This window comes from Falco cherrug, chromosome 2 (assembly GCF_023634085.1).
Source record: "Falco cherrug isolate bFalChe1 chromosome 2, bFalChe1.pri, whole genome shotgun sequence".
Classification (NCBI taxonomy): Eukaryota; Metazoa; Chordata; class Aves; order Falconiformes; family Falconidae; genus Falco; species Falco cherrug.
In genome coordinates, this window is record NC_073698.1 from 75,341,727 (window position 1) to 75,364,843 (window position 23,117).

Here is a 23,117-nt window from a genome sequence, read left to right on the forward strand (position 1 = left end):
AAAAAGACATATTAAAGATATGTATGAATAATAATAAAAAAATGTAATGGCTCCTATTTTAGGTGTGCTGGTTCATGATACCCTGGAAGGTTTATTAAAGTACATTTGGTTTTCTCCTAAGAGAGGTTTCAGTCTTCCAAAGTGTTGACGAAATCTTATTAAGACAAAGTCAAAGAGCATAGATAGGTGTATATCTAATTTTAATATAAGTACTTTCTACAAGACTTTCAAAATACTCCTCTTCAATGGCTTTTCCAGTATTTTTTCCTAGAGAAACAGCATCCCCTTCAGGCCAAAAAAGATCGCATTCCAATTTCTTTAGTCGCAAAAGACTTAATAATTACTTACTAAAATATTGCACATTTTTTATTTTTTTCTGATCCTAGATTGCAAAACATGAGCATACAAAAAAATTTATAGGGCTGTACAAAAATTTTTTTTAAAAAAGGGGGGTGGGAAGGGGCAGTCTCTCCTAGTTTTGGATCCACTGAGTTTTCTGAACAGTCCACACAGCTGAGCTGAGAACAAAATAAAGATAGCAAAACCAGCAATAAAATTTAATAGAAATAGACGTGTCAGAAGCAAATAATCAGGGAAAGTTATATAAAGATGCCTATACCTGGAAATTGTGTAGCAATGTTCTCCCTAACACTATCACTGAGTCACGTTAACAGTAAGTAGCAATTGGAAGACAGGCTTACGTCCTAGTATTTTACTAGTTTTAATCAATTTCCTGCATTTGTATACTCAGTGAAACCCTGCCTGCATAGAGGATCAGCCCTTACTAGAAGTGTCAGTGGTGGGGAAGTAATAGGATGTATGGAAAAGAAATGAAATCACACAGGATATGGGGAAGTTGAGGATACCTCGGTTAGATGTGTGAGATGAAATGAGGGCCCCATGAATTCACAAAGAAAATAAGAGCAACTCAGTCCTGTCTTTCTTCATCTTCCTTTGTACTCTCTTTCTTTGTAATGGGACAAACTTTACCAACAAACCTATCAGTAGCCAACTACTATAGCAATTATTTTGCCACCTGAAATCCCCAGTAACAATAATACAGTCAAAAAGGTGGACATGATGTACGAATGACAGAAAACAGGATGTTTCAGGATGTGCAAGCACAAGAAGCTATCAGCAGAAATTAGGTCAAGCCAAACAAGACCTACATGCACACTAGGAGTTTCCTTCAGACCAGGGCAAAAACCAGATGTACCAGTGCATAACTTCAGGATAAATACCAGCTTGTTGAGCTATTTTGAAATAAGCTTTTGAATTATTTTCATGATACTTCCTGTGCTTGTGGCATACACACATGATCATCTTTAATAGTAAAAACTATTGAGCACAATTAGGCTGAGCAGCCACAAGAGAGGCGGCATAACAATGGTCTGTTACTCCATAAAGGTTGCAAACTACCACAGCATGGGGACTGCCATGTGTGTTTAGCTGCTGTGCTTACTCCTCCAGTTCTACAGCAGCAGTTGCACTCACAGACCCACCCACAGCTGGCAATTCTTTGCCTTGTCTAGATACCACAGTAGCTGCAGAGGTGAAACAGAATGATATTTTTGTCAAGCACCAGGCTGGCTAGTTGTGATATGCTTAGAATACTTTGGACCTCTGAACAACCTCCATAAGCTTTGGCCTGCACAGACAGCAACGGTCTGACCCTGTGTTGGTCATGACTGATCAGATTTTCCTTCCAGACAGCCTTGCATTCAAAAACCGAACAGCAAAGTGACAACTGAAAAGAGAGGGTGCTTACTTCACCAGCGTCAAAATCCAACTTTTAACCCAGCCATTGGGTGTTAAGATTCCTGCTCCAAATTCAGATATAAAGTATTAAAACACAGAAGGAAATGTTTCTGCCATTGCCCTAATGAAAAAGCAACCACCCCTCTATACGCCCAGAACGGAACAAATGGGTAACAATGACTTCTTCTATGTTAGTTGGCCTTTTGTAAACTTTGCTTTTCTTATATGAGTTTTGAAACTAGTTCTAAAACTTCCTGCTCTTTTACCAATCATGTGTGGCATGGGTTAGCAGTGGCACATTTAATCCTGAGGATTCATTTTACTGTAAATTAAATTTGCTTCACTGTAACAGATGAATCACAATGAATTCTCCAGATTATTTTATGTAACCTTATATTGCAAAAAGAGAAACTGAGAAATATAGGGCAGATGCCTTCATTGATAGGAAATTTAGCACCTCAGTTACTTCCTCAAAATACCTGCCTTCCTCCTCAGTATCAGCTTTACACCATGTTTCACATGTAATGAGCTGTTCTTCATTCAGTGTGGACCTTGTGCAAGCAATGTATCAGACGATCTCTCAGAGAGCAACTGATCAACCAGCTGCATGCGCACTAATAGATATGTATGTATAAACACACACATATGCACATACACACACACATTAACAGAACTAAGAAAATAATTGCGATATGAGTGTATTTAGTCTGTGCAATTTCTTCCCAATTTTCTTTGAAGAATAATGTCAGTGTTTACTAGGACAGAGCTCAAGGCCTGACCCCCTATTGCACTTACAAATTCTACTGGCAATTTTTCACATTAATTACAAGGGATGGAGCCATTCTCTACATTAAATACCAACACCAAAACCAATTAACCAACCAAAAACAACCAAAAAAACCTACTAGAGATTTCATTGCAGAATCTTATTCCTGGTATAGCTGAGTATCCCTTTGATTTCAGCACAATTTTTCTTTCATGGCAAATGCAAGCTGAGCTGCCAAAATTGGGAGGCTTTATACTTTGCACTATACAAATCTTCACAATTCCTTGCTTGTAGTCCTACCCTTATCCCCACCTGTGCTGGGTCTGTACCTGAGTGAGAGTACTTTGCTGAGTGCTCCAGAATCAGGAACAGCTAGAGGTGGAAGTAATAATTCAGCACCCAAGGATACATTTATTTCTAAGTCACAGACAGATCATGGGATAGGAGGTAATTTATATTTACATTGGTAATAGCGATGACCTGGTGACTTGACCAAAAATTTGTGAAAACTGAGTTCTAGCTCTTCTTCACCACCAACATACAGGATAACCTCAGACAAGTAATTTCTGACTTTAATCCTAGTTACCAGAACTGCCAACAACATGTAATTCATCCTAAAATCACCAGGGGGTGGAAGGGTCATGCACCTTTGAAAACACACCTTCTTACCTCTCTGCTTTAGTCACCTCACCCATGAAATAATACTATTTTTCCCATTCTCTGCAAAGGGCTCTGAAGCCCACAGAAAGAAAGCCCTACTTAAATAGAAGTAAAAAGTATGGTATTATGAAAAATTAGTCCAAATAAGGAAAGTCTGAAAATAAATAAATATATTTTAAAAAATAATCAAATGCAGGAAAGGCATAATGCTAGGAATGGGAAACAATGTAAGAAAGACCTTGAGGCTAGCTGGAAAAGACATATTCTACATGAAGGAAGAAAGTAGAATGTTAACAGATACCACATGTAAGTGAGAGGGATTAAAACTTACAAAAAGGACCAAGCTCTCTTCAGGTAATTCAGCAGCCCTGCAGCTCAAGGATACGCTACACCAGCCAAGGGAACAATTCAGCTCTGGGTACTCTGTTAGTCTGAGTGAAAAGAATAAGCCGGCAGCCATCGAAAGGAAAAAGCAAAGGCAAAAAAAGACATATCCTAAAGTTAAAATATTCAGAGACACCAGAGACTGTGAAGTTGGCCTTGAGCATGGGTAAAGCACAACACAGGCACCAGCACACAACTGACATTGCAAACTGCAAGTTTACTGCAAGTTTACAACCAAGCTTACTCAGCAGTCACTGCACAGATGGAAACAGTTCCCTGTAGCCAGTAGCTGGGAACCTATAAAAAGAGAACCTGATCCACTGGATCTTCAGCTACACCTTATCCAAAAGGCTTCCTTGGAAATGTTTTTCACGGTTTTCCTGGCTTTTTTGCCAGTCACCCCTGCTGAAGGCTGGTGTCCTCACTCATCCCAGCAAAATTCTTCTCCCTTCACCCCTACAAATATTGGTGAATAACAGTCTGCCACAACATGGTCACCTTTTCACTGGCTTCCTCATCACAAGGTAGGTAGGTAGATAGGTAGGCGGGCAAGCAGGTGAAAGAGTCCCTGCATCTGAAGAATCAAGGGCAAAGTAGCTGATTCCTGCATGAGCCAAAGCTGCTGAACTCACTGTTCAACCCTCCTGCTGTTGCTCAGTTAAGCTTTTTTCCCCTCACCCTTCTCTCTCCCCCATACAATGGAGCCGATGACTTGAACGTTACTTCATCCCTCCTCTACCTAGGCCAGACAGAAGATTCTCTGGATGACCAAGTGACAACATCATCACTGGAGACAACGAGAAAGGCTGGCGAGAAAGCTGAGGATCTCACTTTTTGCTGTGTTTATAGTTTAAAGAAGTGGAGAGACAAGAAATGATCAGAAAAAAGGAGAAGGAAATGTTAAGAGAAGAAAAGCACAGCTAAATTTCAGCATCTTCAACACGAAGTGCTGAGAGACCACAAGAGCCAGTGAATTAATCTGATAGGCAGGAAAACAACGGAGTTTGGGAAACCTCTGCAAAGATGGCAGAAAATTGGGAAGAGGTTTCAGTAAAAATAATGCTGGAAAAGCAGCTGAAAAATAGAAAGACTTACAGGTAAAACAGCCTTAAGAAAAAAAAATGTGTGCTGGAACAAGTGAAACAACAAGAAAATAAAAATCAGAGTTTAGGAGACCTTTATGTTTGGGTAGGCAGAAGCTGAGCGAGCCATGGGAAGGTAGTGTCAGAGGTATAAAGCAGATGTAGGCATGCCGGAAGGCACAGTACTGTGGTGGCAGAGCTGATCACAGCAGAGTAACATTAAAATTTCACTTGCCCTTCTGATTTTCATTCCAGGCTCTGCTTCCAGATAAACGTTCTGCCCTTCAAAAAGCTAGTTGGGAACTGGAATCAGAAAACACAAATCATGGTGCCACATATCATACTTGTAAGACAAACTGATGCAAAGACGTACAGTGAATTTAGCCTGGAGTTTCTAGTCAGAACTGGGACTTTTTCAGTTTACATCTGCGATCTAACGTTATTTCTTCATGAAGCAAAATGGGGAAAAAAACCTGTCTTCATACATGATCTATTCATGTGTTAAAGCAATAGATATATTTAACCAGAAAGTCTGTAGGTGCCTAAAAGATGGTGATGGGAAACCTCTGGTTGCTTTGCCTCATACAGCTGAAGGAGATGTAGCGTAACCTCACGTCCCACCGCCAAACAACTCCCGAAATTACGTGTGTCTCCATGAGGGACGAAACCTACGGTGGAGGAAAGGGGCAAGGAGGTGTCAGTGAGGCCGCAGGGCCTGCGGACATAGCCATGAACCACTCCTGGCTTCGCACCCCTCACTCGCCTCAGGTAGGTGCCAGACCTCATGAAGATCGCTCACGCGGCAGACACGGGATGTATTCAACGCCACAGAACTCCTGTTCCCGCATGCAGAAAACGCCCGGGCAGAGGACACCTCACCCGTTTCGGTGCCCATCAAGGCAAATCTTTACAGAACCTTCCCAGCAGCACCGCCCCGCGTCGGGACCGCGGAGAAGGCGGCGGGGGAGCGCTGCGCAGCGCCCCGCGGAGGCCGAGGCCTCCCTCACGGGGACGAGCATTGCAGAGCGGGGGAGGGGCGCGGGGGGGGCGCGTAAAAGAAAGCGAAATAAGGGCGGGAGCCGGTTTCCGTGGGTGCGGCAGGGGAGCTGCGCTCCGCCCGGGCAGCCGCCGGCCAGGCGCAGGCCCCGCTCTGGGTGAAGCGGCGCCCCCCGGGCGCTGCCCGCTGCCAGCGCTGCCCTACCCCGGGGCGGGGCGGGGCGGGGCGGGGCCGGCCGCGCGCCGCAGCGCCCCCTCCGCCATTTCCCGTTGGGCGCCGGCGGCCGGTGCGTCTCCCTCGGACCGACAGGGCAGCCATGGGGGTCCGGCGCGGAGCGGAGCCCGCGGGCATGCCGCCTGTTGCGAGGTACGGCTGGGGCGGCGGCGTCACCCCGCTTCGCCTTGGCGGGTCGGGGTGCCCGTCTGCGGCGTGGGGCGTTGGAGCTGTTGCGTTACGGCCGCCGGAGCGAGGGCTGGGCCGGCCCCTGACGGCGCCAGGCCCGGGCCGGCGGCGCCGCCGCGGTGCGCTCCCGCCGCTCCCTCGGGGAGGGGAGGCGCCGGCGGGCGGCGGCTCCTGGAGGACGGTCTCCTATCGCCGTTGGCGCTTGTCGGGCGCGTTGTGGAGGCCGTTGTCGGCCGGATTCCGCGTCCCCGCAACGCGTTGTGGCGCAAACCCGACCGAACCGCAGATGGAAACAGCGGGTTGTTGGGATCGCCCCGCCGGCAGTGTCACCCAGTGCAAAACTGACCCTAGCGACACTCGGTGAGGTGCGTTTGTAGCAGGTTTTGGTGGCAGGTAATCGTGTAGCTCAAGGCCAGAAATCTGTAAGGGAAAACACAGCGGTGAACTGAGAGAGCCGCTTGCCGCAGACGGTGTCGCGTCGTGCGCCCCCCGCCCCCCCGGAGCGGCAGGGGCAGCGCGGGGCTGTGCTGGGTGTGATGCTGCCCGTCCCACGGTGGTTCCTCCGCGCACGGCCTGGGCTGCCGGGCAGGAGCACTGCTGGCAGCGTGGGAAATGGGCTTCTGGTTAACAGACTTGGGTCATTAGGGTTAATTGAGTTCGGTCTCCGTACAAGCGACTTACCCCTGCAAGGCCCATAGCGTTACAAGTTGATCCATACACTGTGTTACCCGCGTCGGTTTGGAACATTCTTCTGCTGACTTCTGTGCCTGAAACATTTCCTGTGGTGTCTTGTCTCTCTGTCGATGTTCTGATAACTAGATTTCTATAAATAAATACACCACCTGCTTGTTTGAAAGAACAGGGTGTGTTTTCTGCTTTACTGATGCGGAGCTTTTCTGAAATACAAGCTGGTGACTTCCAAAACTTCAAAGGCTGCTTTTTTCTGATGAGAAGCAAACGCAAAACAACCCAATCTGAACTCCAGTTAAAAATGGGCTGCTACCGAAGACTATGAGGAAGGATGAAGCTGAGTTTTGAAAGTGCTGGGGGCTTCACACAGCTCCCAGGGGAGTTACTGTGAGCCCAGGCTGATAAGGTGAGTGGGGGCTGGACTCACTAGGATTTGTATGACGTCTTTCCAGGAATTGCTGAAGCTCTGAAGAGGGCGAGTAACAAAAGCTAATCAGAATTCTGACAGAAATAGTTTTCCCCTGGAATTTCCCCCGGAGCTTCACTGGCATTGATAGATCTGCAGAACACATCCGGATTTAGACAACTGTGCAAACTCTGAGATGAACCTGTTTTGTCATGGTTTTCTTACATATTCTAAGGTGCTAAATACATAACTTGGCTTTGAATATGCATCATGTAACACATATGTGGTGTTCAGCCTACAGAGTCACACATGAGCCACTTCAGATTCCAAGAGTGGCATAGTTCTTATTCGTGACAGCATGTACAGGCAGGGATCGAAAGTATGCAAGTAACTGTATTGCCTAATAGTACATATGGAGTGCTTTGAACATGTCTTGTAACTAATTGCAAGGATGAAGGCATAAAAGAAATATTTTGCTAAGTGAATTCAGGATCCTCAAAGTTTTCCCTGTAAGAGAAAATTTGGAACAACCTGAAAAATCAGATCCTGCAGGTGTAACTTTGAAGTGACTGTGAAAGTAACATTGTTCTCTGTCACTTCTGAACAGAGCTGGTAACCTTGTTGAGTAGAAAGATACCTTTTTTTTTCCCCTGCTTGTGTAATCTGTAAGTTTGAGCTGAATGAGAAAGTCAAATTATTTTGTCACATTTGCCAGCACCAAAACTACATGGACTTGATAGATATGTGTGATTTCATTGCTTTCTAGTCTGCTGATAGCAGCGATGACCTTAAAGATTTTGTAATTAGTAAATCTTATCTTGGAAGACCAGTATTTTATATGCCCTAAATATTCCTCATGCTTGAATGAATCAATAAAATGAACCAAACTGAAATGAGAAGAACATTCTCTTTGTCTGTGGAATGATTATAAGTTGCACTGATACAGGTTCTCAACTTTTATCCAATAACTTCATATAGTTTGAGCAGAGGAAGATTGGCATCTCAGATAGGTTTGAGGTTTTTTTTTAAATTCGTCTGTTTTTACTGTGTTAAGTTTGACCATAGCACATTTTGTCATGATTTTAATTTTTAAGCTGTTTGTTTTGCAGAGAAAATAATTTACATTGTATTTTAAAATCACTTAAAATTAAAAAACAATTTATTGGCATTAAACCTGAGTAGAAGATTCCTTGGAAATAGTTATACCCTTGCCTAGCTGTCTGTAGATGCATAGATTTTTCTTAGTGTTATGCCTATAATTCAAAACCAGATCCTGCAAATATTAATGCTATGAGGATAATAAGTAAAGTAAAATAATAACGTGGAGGAGAGGGAATATTTTAATAGGCCTTATGTATTAAAAAATTGTAATATAAACCTCATAACTTCTTTATAATTAATAATTCTATAATTGGGGTTTTTTTCCTAACCTTCCTCTTGATCTACCCTCTTTTTGGAAACATTTTTTACAACAGTGGTGAGTTCTTGTAATATTTTAAATAAAGCCAAGCAATGTTTATTTTCATTGTATTTAATAAGTTGGTGTGAATGGTGTAGAATTTTCAGGGACTACCTTCATGCAAAAGTAATACAAATAAACACAGAAAGCGTTGTATGGTTATTTGAAATGTTAAGAACCCTTTCCATGAGAAAAATGGAAAGTGCTATTGTAATAAAATTGCCTGTCTAATCTGACGATCCTTGCCCCACCCCACCCCTGATAACAGTAACTGTTTCAGTACCATTGCCTCCCCAAAAACACTGAAGAGGTTAAAATAACTCTTTGTACATAGACCTCGTTTTACTTGCAAGTAATGTACTAAGATGATTTGCTGAATGTGATTTTAAAATTATTATTATTTATTTGCAGGTGCAGATGCAAAATGTTGATTTTATCATCAGTAGTTTATATTTCTTAATCACTGTGGAAACACTGATGGATGTACCAATGCATTTTTATCAGCTTGGTAAGTAGCCTGTACCTTTTATATTGCAAGAGCTAATTTTTCACTAACACTCCTCCTGGGTTACTGAAGTAAGATACCATCATCTTATTACAGAACTCTGCCTGGAGTAATTCACAGATTCAGGAATCTAGGGTATTATATTCTACATACTCCATTCTATACATAAACCATGATCTTCCTGTAAGAAAGAAATGCTTTGAAACAGCATACTGCATTCTGTCTCTCTAAATGTCCAGTGAACTCTTAGTTGGATGTGTTGGCTTTTATTTTTTTTATAATTCTGATTATTTTTTTTTCAGGACTTCTTAGTTTCTGGATTAGCAGGCGCAACAAACATAGTTTGTTGGCTGAGTAGTAGTTGTAGTGACAACTTGTTTTGATAAGGTCATTTAATTCTCTAAAAAAGATAAGACAGCAAAGAAGATTCCCCATTCAGTTTACAGACTGTCTTTATTTCTCCAGTCTTGATTTTCCCAGTTATTTTGTCTAAGATAATTTTTTTCCTTGTCTGTGCCTCTCACGTGAGAGTGCAAGGTACAAAATTTTGCAGCTCTCCAGCTATCTTTGCTAAACACGTTTGTTGAAACAAAGTTCTGAGGCAGTTTGAACTCTAGATGAAAGGAATTTGGAGAGGCATTTGAAAATCACAAATATAGACAGAACAAAAAAACATTAATGTCAACAGGAAATATATCAGCAAGACATCTGACACGTGAGGTGGGTGGCATAAGAGATAATGGCAAAAGACTGCATCCCCTAATCCGAAGGGTTTGCTCCAAGGAAGCATGTCATTACTGGAGTCTGTGCACTGACACTGTTTCTGTGATGGGAATACCCTTTAACGTGCTAAGGGCCGTGTGTGTATTGGGAGAAGGGAAAATTCCTGCCACAGACAATTACAAATGTGAGCTTGCGTTCAGTTGAGCAATAACTGTTAAAAGTATCGCTTTGTTGTTCATATTCACCGGATGGTTTTTCCAGATAGGTGATCTGTTACAAGTTATTTGTTCTACTTGTAACTGCACTTCTCTAAGGGGTTGTTTATTATTCAGTCGTAACATAGAAGGACAAGTGCAAAAGGAGGATGTGCAAGAGAGGATGTCTGTGGTTTGAATGGCAAAATGAAGCTTGAGAAAGATGAATTTTCTGTCTTGTGGAAATATAAATTTGCTGCATGTGCAAAACCCAAGTGAGCTGCTTAATCTCTTTGCATCTAATTTCAGAAGGGATGCTGGGAGCATAGTTTAATATTTGTGAGCCAGAGTTATAAGAGATACTTGGCTAAATATCCATCCCAAATGATTTCAGCAAACTTGGGTGCCCAAGTGTAATTGTGTGCACTTCTGTGTGTGCGCACTGCTAATTAAAGAGCAATTTTTAAGGCACTTCTCTGCAGCCATAAAGATTCTGTGCAGATATCTCTTTAATTAATTGAGTAGAAGATTTTTCCTTTTCCAGTGCTGTCTGCAAAAGCAGACAAGGATCATAAGTAATTGCATTAATCCATTAGGAAATTCTCCAAGTGTGTCTGGGACAGGACAGTCCCCACTGACTCACTACTATTCTGAATTCCCTCTGCTTTACCAGGAATATGTATTCTATACTATGTTTTACATAGTCGGGGGTTGGACCAGATGACCTCCAGAGGTCCCTTTCAACCTCAGCTGTTCTGTGAGGGTCCTGTCCTATCCATTATTTTTAAATCTCCATAAGGATTGTTTTAATTTTTTATGAGGTATGTCCCAGATTTCTTTGTCTTTTCACAGTCATTCTTAGTGATATATCTTGTTGAGACATCAGGCAGTTCTGTTACCTTATTTGTCATAGCGTGGCACTTGAGAACCTCAGTTGTGGACCAGAGTGCTACTGTGTTAGTTGCTGTACAAATGTAAAGTCAAAGACCTGTGTCATGCTACGGAAGTTATCATTCTAAGTGAGATGAGGAGAATAAAACAAAATCTTAAGGCAGTAGTAATCAACACAGTTCAACAGAGGTAGCAGGCCAGCAGTGTTTTGGGTATTGTCATATTTCAGGGTAGAAGGTTTAGGTGTCAAGACAAAACGAGTTCATGGAGAACAGTTTTAGGGAAAATACTGAAGTAATTTTGCAGATATTTCCATGGAGTTTGTCTAAAGCATGAGGAAAAAAATATGCATGTCTGAAATTAAACTAAACTTCTTTGGCCAACTGAATATGGGAGTCAGCATTTCCTCAGCAGGACAGACCACAAAATGCCTTTGAAATGAGGACAGGAAGTTTGTATTTGTTGCAGTCAGAAAGCAGAAGGGAGATGAAGGATCTTGAAGAAAAGCAGAAGGGTCAGAAAAAAGAATTTCAGGAATGTTATTGATGCCCCATGCTGAAAAGATTAATGATGCAAGACTGGGTTGGTTAAGCAAAAGAATTCTGGGTACAATGGGAATCTGGATGACAGTCTCTTAATGAAGGTTATGCAAGAAGATGTGGGGACCTCTAGAACATCAGGATCTGCAAGAAGGCTGGGTTCCAGAAATTACTTGGACAGTAGGCCCGACTGACAGGCTGAATATGGCCTTAACCATACCCTGTAACAGAAGTGTTGCAGTACCTGTTGTTCTGTTTTCTTTTCTTTTGCAAGCAGGGAATAGAATGCTGTAAGCACTCACAGGGAAATGTTACAGAAACAGGACACAAAATAGACAGGGAGTTACTAAACAGAGCCTGAAATGGGGAGTTACAGGAGTTAGCTGACTGAAGACAATGAGTAATACACCAACAGCTATAGCCTTGAGGACTCCCCACATTTAGCAAAGAAGGACATCTGTGAAGATCAGTAATGTACTTCAAGCAGTAATAGTATATATTCCCAAACCAGTTTTAAGTTTCTTGTTGTGACTTAAAGTGGTGTTTAATAGACAGTGAGCTACCTGAAATAGTCAGAATCCTCTAAGACAATAGTTGCTAAGAACACCTAAAGTACGTTTTTTCACACGGGGTCTCGAACCTCATCTGGCAGGGATCGGCATAAGCCTGCACCACAGTGTAGTTATCAAAGAACTAGCCCCTGGAAGCGTCGGATTAATGACAGAGGCTGGAAGGGGACATCCCATACTCTGGGGAAGGAGGGAAGGGTAGAGGAAAGTAGGAAGATGATGTGAAAGGAAGAAACAGTTCCACTGAGGGAACACTGAGTATTGTCTCTAATTGTTGCAGATTAATATTGCTAATAGTCAGATATTGTAGACATACAAATGCATTAATACATAGTTTCATTTTCCAGTGTACATCATCGTTCTGTCTGCAGCTTGTTGCAGCTTGTCTGGTAAGAGTTTTTATTGTCTTTCAAATGCTTCTCCTAACACAGCTCAAAATACTTGCATATTCTCACCAAGCATCATTTTAAAACTTCATGCTGTTTCAAGAACTTAATTGAAATATGATACGGGAGGACAGTCCTTTGCATTGTTGTTTCTATTGTGCTTGAACTCTGCTCTGTGGTTGCTTTATTTTGAGGCAAGTATTAGGCTGCTCTAATTGGGTTTACTTATTAGAACTGTTGCAATCTCACGTTTGTTTGCCATTCGTATTAGCGGGTTTTTTGTTCTTGATTGTGGGTTGTGTGTTGGTTTTGGTTTTTTTTTTTACCTTTCTAGAAAGATTTCTGGGAGGGCCACCTCACAACCTACAAATGGAATCATCCAATTTTCAGCATATTTTGTCCTGGCAGGCAAAAAGTGATCCAGCTCTTCCAACATACTATCGTGTGCTGTATACTGACCGCAGGCAAGTCTTATAGATACAAGCTTCACTTCTAATGTTTAATGACTCAAAATACTGGGGGTTTCTTGGTTTAGAATCATAGAATGGTTTGGGTTGGAAGGAACTTCAGTGATCATCTAGACCCAACCCCCTGCCATAGACATGGGCACCTTCTACTAGACCAGGTTGCTGAAAGCGCCATCCAGCCTGGCCTTGAACACCTCCAGGGACGGGGCATCACAGCTTCTCTGGGCAACCTGTGCCAGTGCCTCACCACCCTCACAGTAAAGAATTTCTTCCTAATACTTAATCTAAATCTATCCTATTTCAGCTTAAAGCTCTTGTCCTGTCACTACAGACCCTGGTAAAAAGTCCCTCTCCAGCTTTCCTGTAGGCCCCCTTTAGGCACTGGAAGGCTGCTGTAAGGTCTCTCTGGAGTCTTCTCTTCTCTGGGCTGGACAACCCCGACCCTCTGAGCCTCTCTGTAGGAGAGGTGCTCCAGCCCTCTGATCATCTTTGTGGCCCTCTGTGGCGTATGAAGGTACGGACCCTAAGTCAGTGAAGAAGTGAGATTGTTTTTGCATACATAAGTGTTAGTTACATACAAACACTTATCTACCCAGGTTCTGCCCTGGAATGTGCCTGCATGCAGCAAGCACCTGGGAGTTTGTCTATGTGTAGCAAAGCAGTTGTTTGTTGTGAGCTGTTCACGCACTTGCGATTTCACTGCCTAATGTGGCCACTTACCTGTACACCAACAGCTTTGTCAATTCAGCCTTGCTTCTCTACAAGGTCAACTTATTTTAGTACCCTACAGCCCTCCTCTGGACTTGCTCCAACAGATCCATGTCCTTCCTATGTTGAGGGCCACAGAGCTGAATACAGTACTCCAGGTGGGGTCTCATGAGAACAAAGTAGAGGGGGAGAATCACCTCCTTCGACCTGCTTTGTCTGTTTTTCCACTCGGAAATGTCTCCCTCTGTGCTTTCTTTTATCAGAGAATCCAGATTATTTTGATCTTTGTTTTTAACTTGGTTTGATTTACAGGAACTGGAAGATTGCTAAACAGTGTTCAGATATTACGCAACTCTCCTGTAATCTGACAGATGATTTTAAAGAGACTTTTACTCAGTATTCTGCATTGGTTGAGAGCATCATAGGAACTGAAGTTTTCAATTCTTCTCTACTTCATTTTGCGCCACTTACTGATAGTAAGTTCTCTGTCTGCATTTGCTCATTTTAGTAGTTCATTTGTAGCTGATGTATAAATGATATTCTGCTAGCTTTATAGTAAGACACTCCAAACTAACTTGATCAGTAGCTTAACACTTTAAGACAATATGAATTTGTATATAATCTGTCATGTGTCAGTTACAAGACCTAGAATATATAGATAGCTTTCTAAAATTAATGGCTACAATAATTATGATAAATGGACAAGGCTCTGGTTTTGAAATCATATGTATATATATAAAATATACAGGAAATAGCATTGTGTCAAGCATTGACAAGCACAAAATAATCTCTGATGTGCACAAGGTACATAAAGAAAAAACATATTGCTTTTATGACTTCAGTTAATCAGTGTTAAGAGTTAAAGAAGTCCTATGTCTGCACTAGGTCTAGGGGAAGAGATTTACTTGTTTGTTCATCAGCCTGCTCTTTTCCCTTTCCTTCTGAAAGAAGATGCTTATTAGCTGCAACATACTCTAATGCTAGAGGTGGCTTCATCCTTAGTTCTGCTTAATACTCAGTTTTGAAGTAACAGAGACCAAGACTGAGGAACAACTGGAGGACTGTGGAGGAGAAACAGGTCATGTTACCTCTGAATTCAGCGCAGAGGTAGCTGCTGCTGTGTTCACTTATACTCTCAGACATGATGAAAAATTGGAAGAGATGGGGAGAATAGCCACAAGGATAACTGAAGAATATGAGAACATCCATCTGAGGTGGAGGCCTTCAGTCTTTCAGACTTATTTTAATAAACAGAAGGATAAGAAGATGCATTGACCACTAGTTAATGTGATGGCAGGCTTCTTCAGTCTTGTAAACACAGCATAACAGCATGCCCTGACTGGAAGCTGAAGCTCGATAAATTTTAGCAAGGAACAAGAGGCATGTTTTGAATTGACTGCTGGAACAAGCTGTCAGGTGCTCTGAATGATTGTCCATCACTGGCAACTTGTAACTTGAAATTGGATGTTTTGCTAGTAGTTCTCTAGTTTAAACCATAATCAGTTGAGTGAAGTGTTGTTTTCCAGGGTACAGGACTTAGATGAACCCTATAGTTTCTTGTTTTACTGTGCCTGAATATCAAAGAATAAATATTCTGAGATATTTTCCTACTGGGTGTAGTTGATATCAAATACCTACAGTGGAATCTCACTCCTGTTGACAAATGGATTTAAGCAAAGACAGAAAAGCTTCATAACAGAGTCAGGAGAACAACCACATTTGACTGTAACCAGATTTAAGCTAATATTTGTTTGTAACTTAAAAGATGAGAAAGGAGTAGGTGTGCAACCATTTCACTAGGACATGCTTTCCTGTTTGAGAGTAGATGAAGGCTCACATTTGTTCTAAGTATAGAAACTTTTTTTACTATTTTCTACTCTGTATCAGGAACAGAAGTAGATAGCAAATGTGTATTGCTTCTTTGAATTTTGCAGAGGTTGGCAAACCAGTGTCCACCTTGATCAAAATGTTCGCGCTTCTGGAAAAGACAAAAGTGAAATGCAAACTCTAAATTTTCATGGGTTTTTTCCCCCCCACATACTATGCAGCAATGGAGGATTATGTGGATAGTTTGTTTTCACACCATTTTCTAGCATTCCTACTTCTTTCCTGTGTTGGAGGAAAGAATATCTTAGGCTTGATTCACTATAGAAGTTCCTCTGATCTTGCTGGATGTGTAGTTTTGGAGAGAGGAGGCAATTAGTGTGCATAGCTCTTCCAACATATACATGTTCTGAGGATCTAAGCCTGAGAGATTGCTCTGAACTCAGTGGAAGTCTCACAGAAGTATAACTATGTTTTGCTAGGTCCTCTATCGCACTGTCAGTAAGTCTTGAAGCTCAGCTGTCAAGTTTAGACCTGTAGCCTTCCTTGCAACCAGTGTGAATATGTGCAGGGCTATATACCACTGAACTTTACAAAGATTCCTTCCAGACAGTGACTAGAAGATGGTGATGAGCAAGAAAGTAATCAGTTTTTCCTATACATTAACTTCCACTTTCCTCTCAAATAGATAAAAAGCTCACATATCTGTGGATCCAAAGCAAAGCCTCTGTCACCTTTCATCTTCTTCCCTCACCTTCCCTGCTTTCTGTTTTTAAAATCTAGTCATGCGGGAAAAGATCGTTTTACTAGGGAACTTAAATATTGCAAGGCCTTGTGGCTTTACAACAGTGACATACTTTGGAATCTTAGTCAGGTATATAGCTGTCAGGGAAACAGAATTGGTACTGAATACATAATGTATATTTTTTCCAACTTTTTTTAAATCTTTTTTTTCAATAGCATTCCTGGGACCACCAGAAATTAATATCAGTTCCTGTCTCAACTGCATAAATGTTACCATAAAGCTGCCAACCTCTTACTACAGAGAAAATGAAAAGCTCCTGTCTTTAATTGATATATATAAAAGCCTTTATTATGTTATAACACTAAAAACACCTGATGGAGAGCATAAGGTAAAGAACTTTTTAGTTTATTAGTGCTTTAGGGGAGAAATACAGAAAGCATAAAATGGCTCTGATGGTTAGCAGATTCACAGAAGAAAATATGTGAATGGAAGATACTTAGAAGAAAACAAAGAGAATGGCCAATGTAATCTTAGCTTACTTTTACTGCAGAGTAACAGGCCTAGAAGAAAAATACTAGTTGTCCCATATCCTTACCTGAAGTAAAGCATGGGGCACTGGCTCAAGTGATTATCCTCTGGGAGGACAAGGGAAAGACAGTTTAGCAGGAACTGCTAGCAGGTGTGTGCGCTGGAAGTTTTAAACAGCAGGTCAGACGGGTACCTGTTGGGGATTTAACCAGAGTAACTCATTCTGCTGGCAGTCACAGAAGGACCTCAGCTTGCCTGCTGTGGATATTTTTCCCCTGATTTCTGAATCGGAATATCACTTGCAGTTTCAAATCTGTAGAATCTGTGTGAGGCTACTTCAAGGGGACATACTGTGATCAACAGTTGGAGAGAGCAGACAATTTATCTTTCATAACACAATATTTCACAAACAGGCATAAGGTAGGCATCTTGATATCAGCTAGAACTAGATATGAAGCAGCTGTCTAGGTAAACTGCTGAGTTACTGTGCCAGTTTTTGCGGTTTTGCATGCTACTGCATTTCTCTGAAATAGCTATAACACTTTATCAGCGGCTGGGGATCTCTTTTTAGGCAAATAGCTAACTTTAAAACATTGTCTTTTATGGCAGAGGCCGCAGGAGGAAACCACTGAAGAAATTTTTAATACTGTCATTGAAGAATTGTATCCAAATAGAAATTACTGTGTGTCTGTTATGATCACTGCATCTATAAACAAACATTCCATCCCATCAGCCTGGAAATGTGTAACTGCGGACTCTGTAGCTGAACCAGGTAACTGTGCTGTGGTGCAACAATGGATCATCTGACTTGATTATGTGCAAGTGGAGTTTTTTTATCTAGGAACATTTGCAAGTCAGTCCTAAAAATAGTAAGAGAAAAAGTACCTTCTGTGTGATAAATGTTGTGGGGATTTATGTGAAATATAAAAACCCATCCACTTTGGGCTATAAATCTATGTTATTCCTGTGAGCCATATAAATCTCCACTAACTGCATATATAGTTATCAAAGATGGTGTAATTTCTTCTTTATTTCCTGAATCTAATTTGAGATCTGGTCTTGTTTTGACTTTGGACCAGATGACCTCCAGAGGTCCCTACTAGCCAAGATTATTCTGTGATTCTAAATAGCTATTCTGAATGTGAAATATGAAATGTGGTCATTGGAAACTTCATTCATGTATGTTTATTTGGCCGGGTTTTTTCAGTTGCAGATTATCATACAGCTGCAGTCGCAGGTGCTATGTGTGTTTCACTGATGTTAGCTGGTGTCCTGAAGTGTTTGCATGCAGGAGGCTATATTCTTCAAACACAAGCACTTCCACGTGCCTTGGTATGTAATAATTCTCATATTTAAGCTTCCTGCTTGGAAGGAGGAAGTTTACTATCTGAAATTTCTAACCTGTGCGTTAGGTACAAGTTATGCAAGTACATATGTTTTAACTTGCAGTTTACTTATGTCAAAGATAGTCTATAGGCTGCTAAATCTTGTCTGTTCTGTGGAACAGTCTTTTCAAAACCATTTCTTGCTAGTTCTGTGACAAGTTACTAACAGAGATAGAGATGTGATCATCCCACCTTACTCAGTGGTTGTCAGGCTGTACCTGGAATGTAGTGTCCAGTTCTCATCCCCACAGCCCAAGAAAGATGTGGACAGACTGGAGAGGGTCCAGAGAAGGGCCAGGAAGATGAGCAAAAGGCTGGAGAACCTGGCCTGTGAGGAAGGACTGAAGGAGTTAGGTCTTTTCTCCCTGGAGAAGAGAAGGCTCAGGGGGTACTTCATTACAGTATTCCAGTACTTAAAAGCAGCTACAAACAGGACAGAAGCTCTCAAAACAAGGGACAATGGGCACAAGGTGCACCATGAGAGGTTTCATCTTGATATAAGAAAGAGATTTTTTTGCAGTGAGAACAACCAATCACTGGAACAACCTCCCCAGGGCTGTGGTAGAGTCCCCATCACTGGAGGTTTTCAATATGCAGTTGGACAGGGTGCTAGCTGATATCATCTAGGCTCCCTCTCCATGAAAGACTGGACCATAAATGGTCTTTCAAGTTTCTTTCCAGCCTGGGCTGTTCTATGATTCTGTGAAGTTAGAGGGGGTAAGCAGTAGCGAAGGGGAGAAGTTTCCCGCAAAGTAACTTTTAAATTGATTCTTTATGGTACACAGAAGCAGGCTAGGTCCTACAGCAGAGCACCCAGGGTAAGACAGTTAACCTCTTGCCCTTTGAAAATTACCTTATATGTAAATCCTTCTTGCAGCAGACAAATTTCTCCTACTCTCTGAGCTAGGGCAATAACTCCAAAACAAAAGGCCTACTCCAGTTCTTAGGTGAAGTACATAGGGAAAAGACCTGTTCTCCACCGAGAAGGACACTCTGAAAACATTCAGGAGCAATGTGTATCCATTGCTCCTTAGCAAAGCAGTTTCTGGCACATTTTGCCTCTGTTACTTGATCCTACAGCATTGTACTCTAAGAACAAAACCAATTACCCCTATAATATTTTTCCATTTATCACACCAAAAATCAGAGCATTCCCTGAAGATTTGAGGGTAGTTTAGCCAGGTCCCTGATTGCTGGAGTTTAAAGAAATTTTGAGAGATTCTACAACTGAAAGCAAGTATCTTAAACTTGCCTTCAAGGTCTTTTCTTTATGATGTTTCCATAGGAAAGTAAGCTGAAAAGACAAAAGGTAGCTTTAAGGCCTAGTTGGGTATGGGCATATTTTTTCTGTAGTGATACATAAAAATGGCCTGGAGCTGGAAGTTTTGGTCTCATTATCGCCAAAAGATGGGACAGTTATTTAGGCACATCTGGAGAAGAGTGACTGTTAGTGCTCCAAGACTTTCTTTTCTTTTTTTTTTTTTTTCTTAAAGCTATGCAAAGGAGTCAAGAACAGCATATGAGAAGTGCTAAAAGTAAAAAGTTCAGCAGTCTGGTAAAAGCAAGATCTGAATGGTTGTTGGAAATGATCTCACATACAGTAAATGAGAGCTTACTCTCAATTCACCTCAACAAGGAGACAAAGGATCTTCAAAGGCCTTCATAGAGATGAGATACTGCTTTGAGGAAGCAGTTTCTAAAGCATATTTGTTTCTCAGGAAACCTGACTCTACTTTGTAATGTCAACAGTAGCTTCTCAGTCAAAGGAAGAATCCTGTTTACTGAAATCGGACATACCTTGCAGGTCCTCAACCTTCCAGTTTCACAGGTGTCTCATACCTGTGGTTGGGATTCACTTACATGGAGATACGTCTCTGCCAGAAAAGTATCCTAGCTGTTAGTTCCAAACTGTTACTAGCAAGTGCAGGATCCCTTCTCTGGGCAGCCTGATGTCTATCTTCCTTCTCCGGTCTCAGTAATGATTTATTACTGTACTCTGTTATAAATTGGTATTACTGAAAACGATGCCTGATAGTAGAACACTTAGTAGGAGAAAAAGGATATCCATATGCAAGTTAACTCTGCCAGAATCTAGAGCTGGCATAGTATCTTAGAAACTAACTCTTGAACCAGGCTGTCATGATCTACCTGAATATTGGAGTTGGATGAAAACAAAAAGCAAAGGAAGAGAAAAGAAACAATATAGCTCTGGAAGAAAACTTTAACCCTATTGGGTTTTCAGCATAAATATTTTACATTTTCTACAAACATATCCAGAGCAGATTGGTATCAACTTTTCCTAAGACTTTTTTCCTCATGTTTCTGTCCTTTACTATGTCATTACCTTCATATCCCTAAGACTGCTGAACATGACTTTGCCGAGTAGTGTCTAAGGTTAGTTGTTGGGGGTTTTTTGTCAGCCTTTTTCCCCAATGCTGTAAATATAGTGTAGAGTAAAGCTGAGAAAGTGACTTGCTTCCAGTGGTACATTTCTAAAGGACATTAAAATTGATCATCCTATAAGGCTTCTCTTTTGCAGGGTAACAGCAAGAGGTAATAGAGAGTTGCAAGACTCACCTCAGGTTTAAACTGTATTTCTAAAATGAGCTTTTAGTCTTAGAAAGATATCAAAAATTACAATTAAAACATTTAGTACCTGACACTGCTTGGCAGTAGTGTCATTTCTTTGAGGCTCTCCTGTGCTGTGTGCCTTGATTTATAGTGAAGGCTGTCACGTTTACAGGAACAGAGAAGAGGGAACAATCCTAGATGCCCTAAACTCTGCAGAAAAAGCATAGAAGCACAGAAGCAGCATAGAAGGATTCGTTCGTTTGGCAAGCTCATGACTGGGGGTACTTTTTTCATATTTTCTTTTGCGTGTGTGCAAATTTGGCTGATCTTTTTTTTTTGTTTTAATTCACTTTGCTCTTTTAGGTGTTCATAAGGACATTAACCTATTCACCTTGGACGTTTGAATCTGAAAAAATAGCCTCTGTAGAGATCATTTACAAAGAGATGAAGAAAAAGGCAAATGAATCTAGTGGTGGTGTCAGTGATGAAGATGACAGTGATGACAGTGAAAGCAATGCCATAAGTAATCATGACTATACAAGGCGTGATATTTTAAGTAGAGTACCTCATTTCTCTGACACGTCGAATGTATTTGTGCCGTACTCTACAGATAGTACATGTGATGACAGCAGCAGCCAGGCAAATGAAAATCCAGATGCTAACCCAGAAGATTTTGAAAACCATGAGATGGACGTTGAAGAAGACAAAGACACAAGTAGTGAGTTACTTAATCCTTTCTCTAAGGTAAATAGTAACTGTTCTTCTAGGCAAAGAGAGAGTCCTTGCTTTACCATTGACTTAAAAACTGTGCTGTTGGGAGCCTCTGAAGAGGACGTGGATAGTTCTGCAGCTCTTCTTTCTTCCCAAGAAGATGCAGTTGACTGGCAATGTGCTCGTTCTTTTGAAGCAAATCTGGATGACACAGAAAACATGCAGAAACCAAACTGTCATAATGACTCTCAGGAATGGCAAAATTCCTGTCATTCTTCCGATGAAAGTGACTCATCAGATTCAGATATGGAGCAAAACACTGAATACATAAGAAGATGATTGTGAGAACTACTATTATTTCATAACATACAGATTGATAGTGTCCAACTTTTATTTCTGGACTCAACATACTGATCTTGTCTTTTTTTTAAGCATTCCGTGAATATGTCTGAACCCTTAAAATACGTAACACTCATTTTTAATAAATAAAATCTGATCTCTCCAGGTTGTTCCAGGTATGGTTCAGGTTGGATTATCCACAGAGAAACAAAAATGACTATTCAGGTGCAGCAGAAAGAGTAGCTATTTCATTTTGCAGTTTGGTAGTGAATTTACCTTCTAGCTGTTATGAAGTAAATATTTTTTAGTAGTAGTACGGTGGCTGCTTTTTAAGTTTTTTCTTTTTTATTCAGCTCTGTGGATGGATTACTCTGAAACCTGTTTTGCTGGATGGATTGCTGTATTCAAGTCAGTTCACTGACGTCTACATTTGTGCAGAGAAAGCTGATAAGTGAAATCGTGGGGGCATAGATAAGAATACTCGGCTTATACGAGTTCTTACTGTGAATCAAGGCATTAAATATACCTTGTAATGATATTTTTTTGTAATATGACTGCATAATATATATACAAATATAGTTTTTAAATATGACATTTAAAAGTTACTGTGGTGTACAGTTTAACACTTGTGCCTCAAAAAAATTTTTTCATATCCCTGTCTGATTTTTTTTTTTACTGTGAGTCTTGCATGCCTTTGAAAAGCTACCTGAGTTAGCCTGCTAAGATTTTACTCTTTATGCGAAGGTTTTTAGGTATCACATAGCTGAAAAAAAACGCAGCTGTTTTCACCTTGCATTGATCTGTTTAGGTACTACTTTTCTGCCCACAAAGTGCTGGAATATATTCTGCTGCTGTGCTGCCATTAAGGACTAAGTAGGTGTAAGCACCTGACAGCTAATTATTTGCAGCTTTATGCATCCATAGAATCAGTGGATGGAACTTCTGCTCGGGCTGAGCCCGTAGCACTCGGCTGTTTGCACAGTGTAGCTGGTCCCCTGGTGGCAGAAGCCAAGGGCAATCGCTCTCTGGCAAGCAAAGGCAGTGGGATTGTGGCTGTCCCAGGGGAGGTCAGACCTGCCTTGTAGCCTCCTTTTGTAACAGCAGCTGCCAAAAGGGCCAGAAACAAATGTATTAAACCCCCCCGGCAAAGAACTGGTATTTTCACTTGGCAACAGTAATAGCTTGAGAAAGAACACTTTTCTCTTGGTGAATGATAAAACTGCTTCCCCCCAAGTTCATGCTGGTTTTGATCAGGGGTGCTGGATGTTCTGGTAGAAGTAGCGGCATCGGCATCTTTGGTCCAGGGCAGATCCTGAAGTCAGAAGATAAACTTTTCCTCGGGTAACATTCTTCCTTCCTGCAGTGGGAATTTCCCTCAAGATCAGGTTTGACATTACGGGTCATCTGACATCGGTTTACGTGTTCTTT

At 41.4% G+C, this 23,117-nt stretch overlaps 1 protein-coding gene across 5 annotated transcripts; it reads left to right on the top strand.

The window, feature by feature from the left end:
* Positions 1-5,419: 5,419 nt before the first annotated feature.
* Positions 5,420-22,281, top strand: IFNAR2 (interferon alpha and beta receptor subunit 2). 5 transcript variants are annotated; one of them, XM_055701307.1, is made up of 10 exons: positions 5,883-6,013; positions 6,907-7,145; positions 9,016-9,112; positions 12,373-12,414; positions 12,746-12,875; positions 13,899-14,062; positions 16,371-16,543; positions 17,293-17,455; positions 17,891-18,015; positions 21,003-22,281. In XM_055701307.1, the coding sequence occupies exons 3-10, from the start codon at positions 9,022-9,024 to the stop codon at positions 21,687-21,689; spliced, it is 1,575 nt and encodes a 524-aa protein (XP_055557282.1). In that variant the 5' UTR covers positions 5,883-6,013; positions 6,907-7,145; positions 9,016-9,021; the 3' UTR covers positions 21,690-22,281. The 5 variants fall into 5 exon arrangements, with proteins under 5 accessions (XP_055557280.1, XP_055557282.1, XP_055557281.1 ...); XM_055701306.1 differs by having other exon boundaries at positions 5,884-6,013; positions 6,912-7,145; XM_055701310.1 differs by having other exon boundaries at positions 5,897-6,013; positions 6,958-7,145.
* The last annotated feature ends 836 nt before the right edge of the window (positions 22,282-23,117 follow it).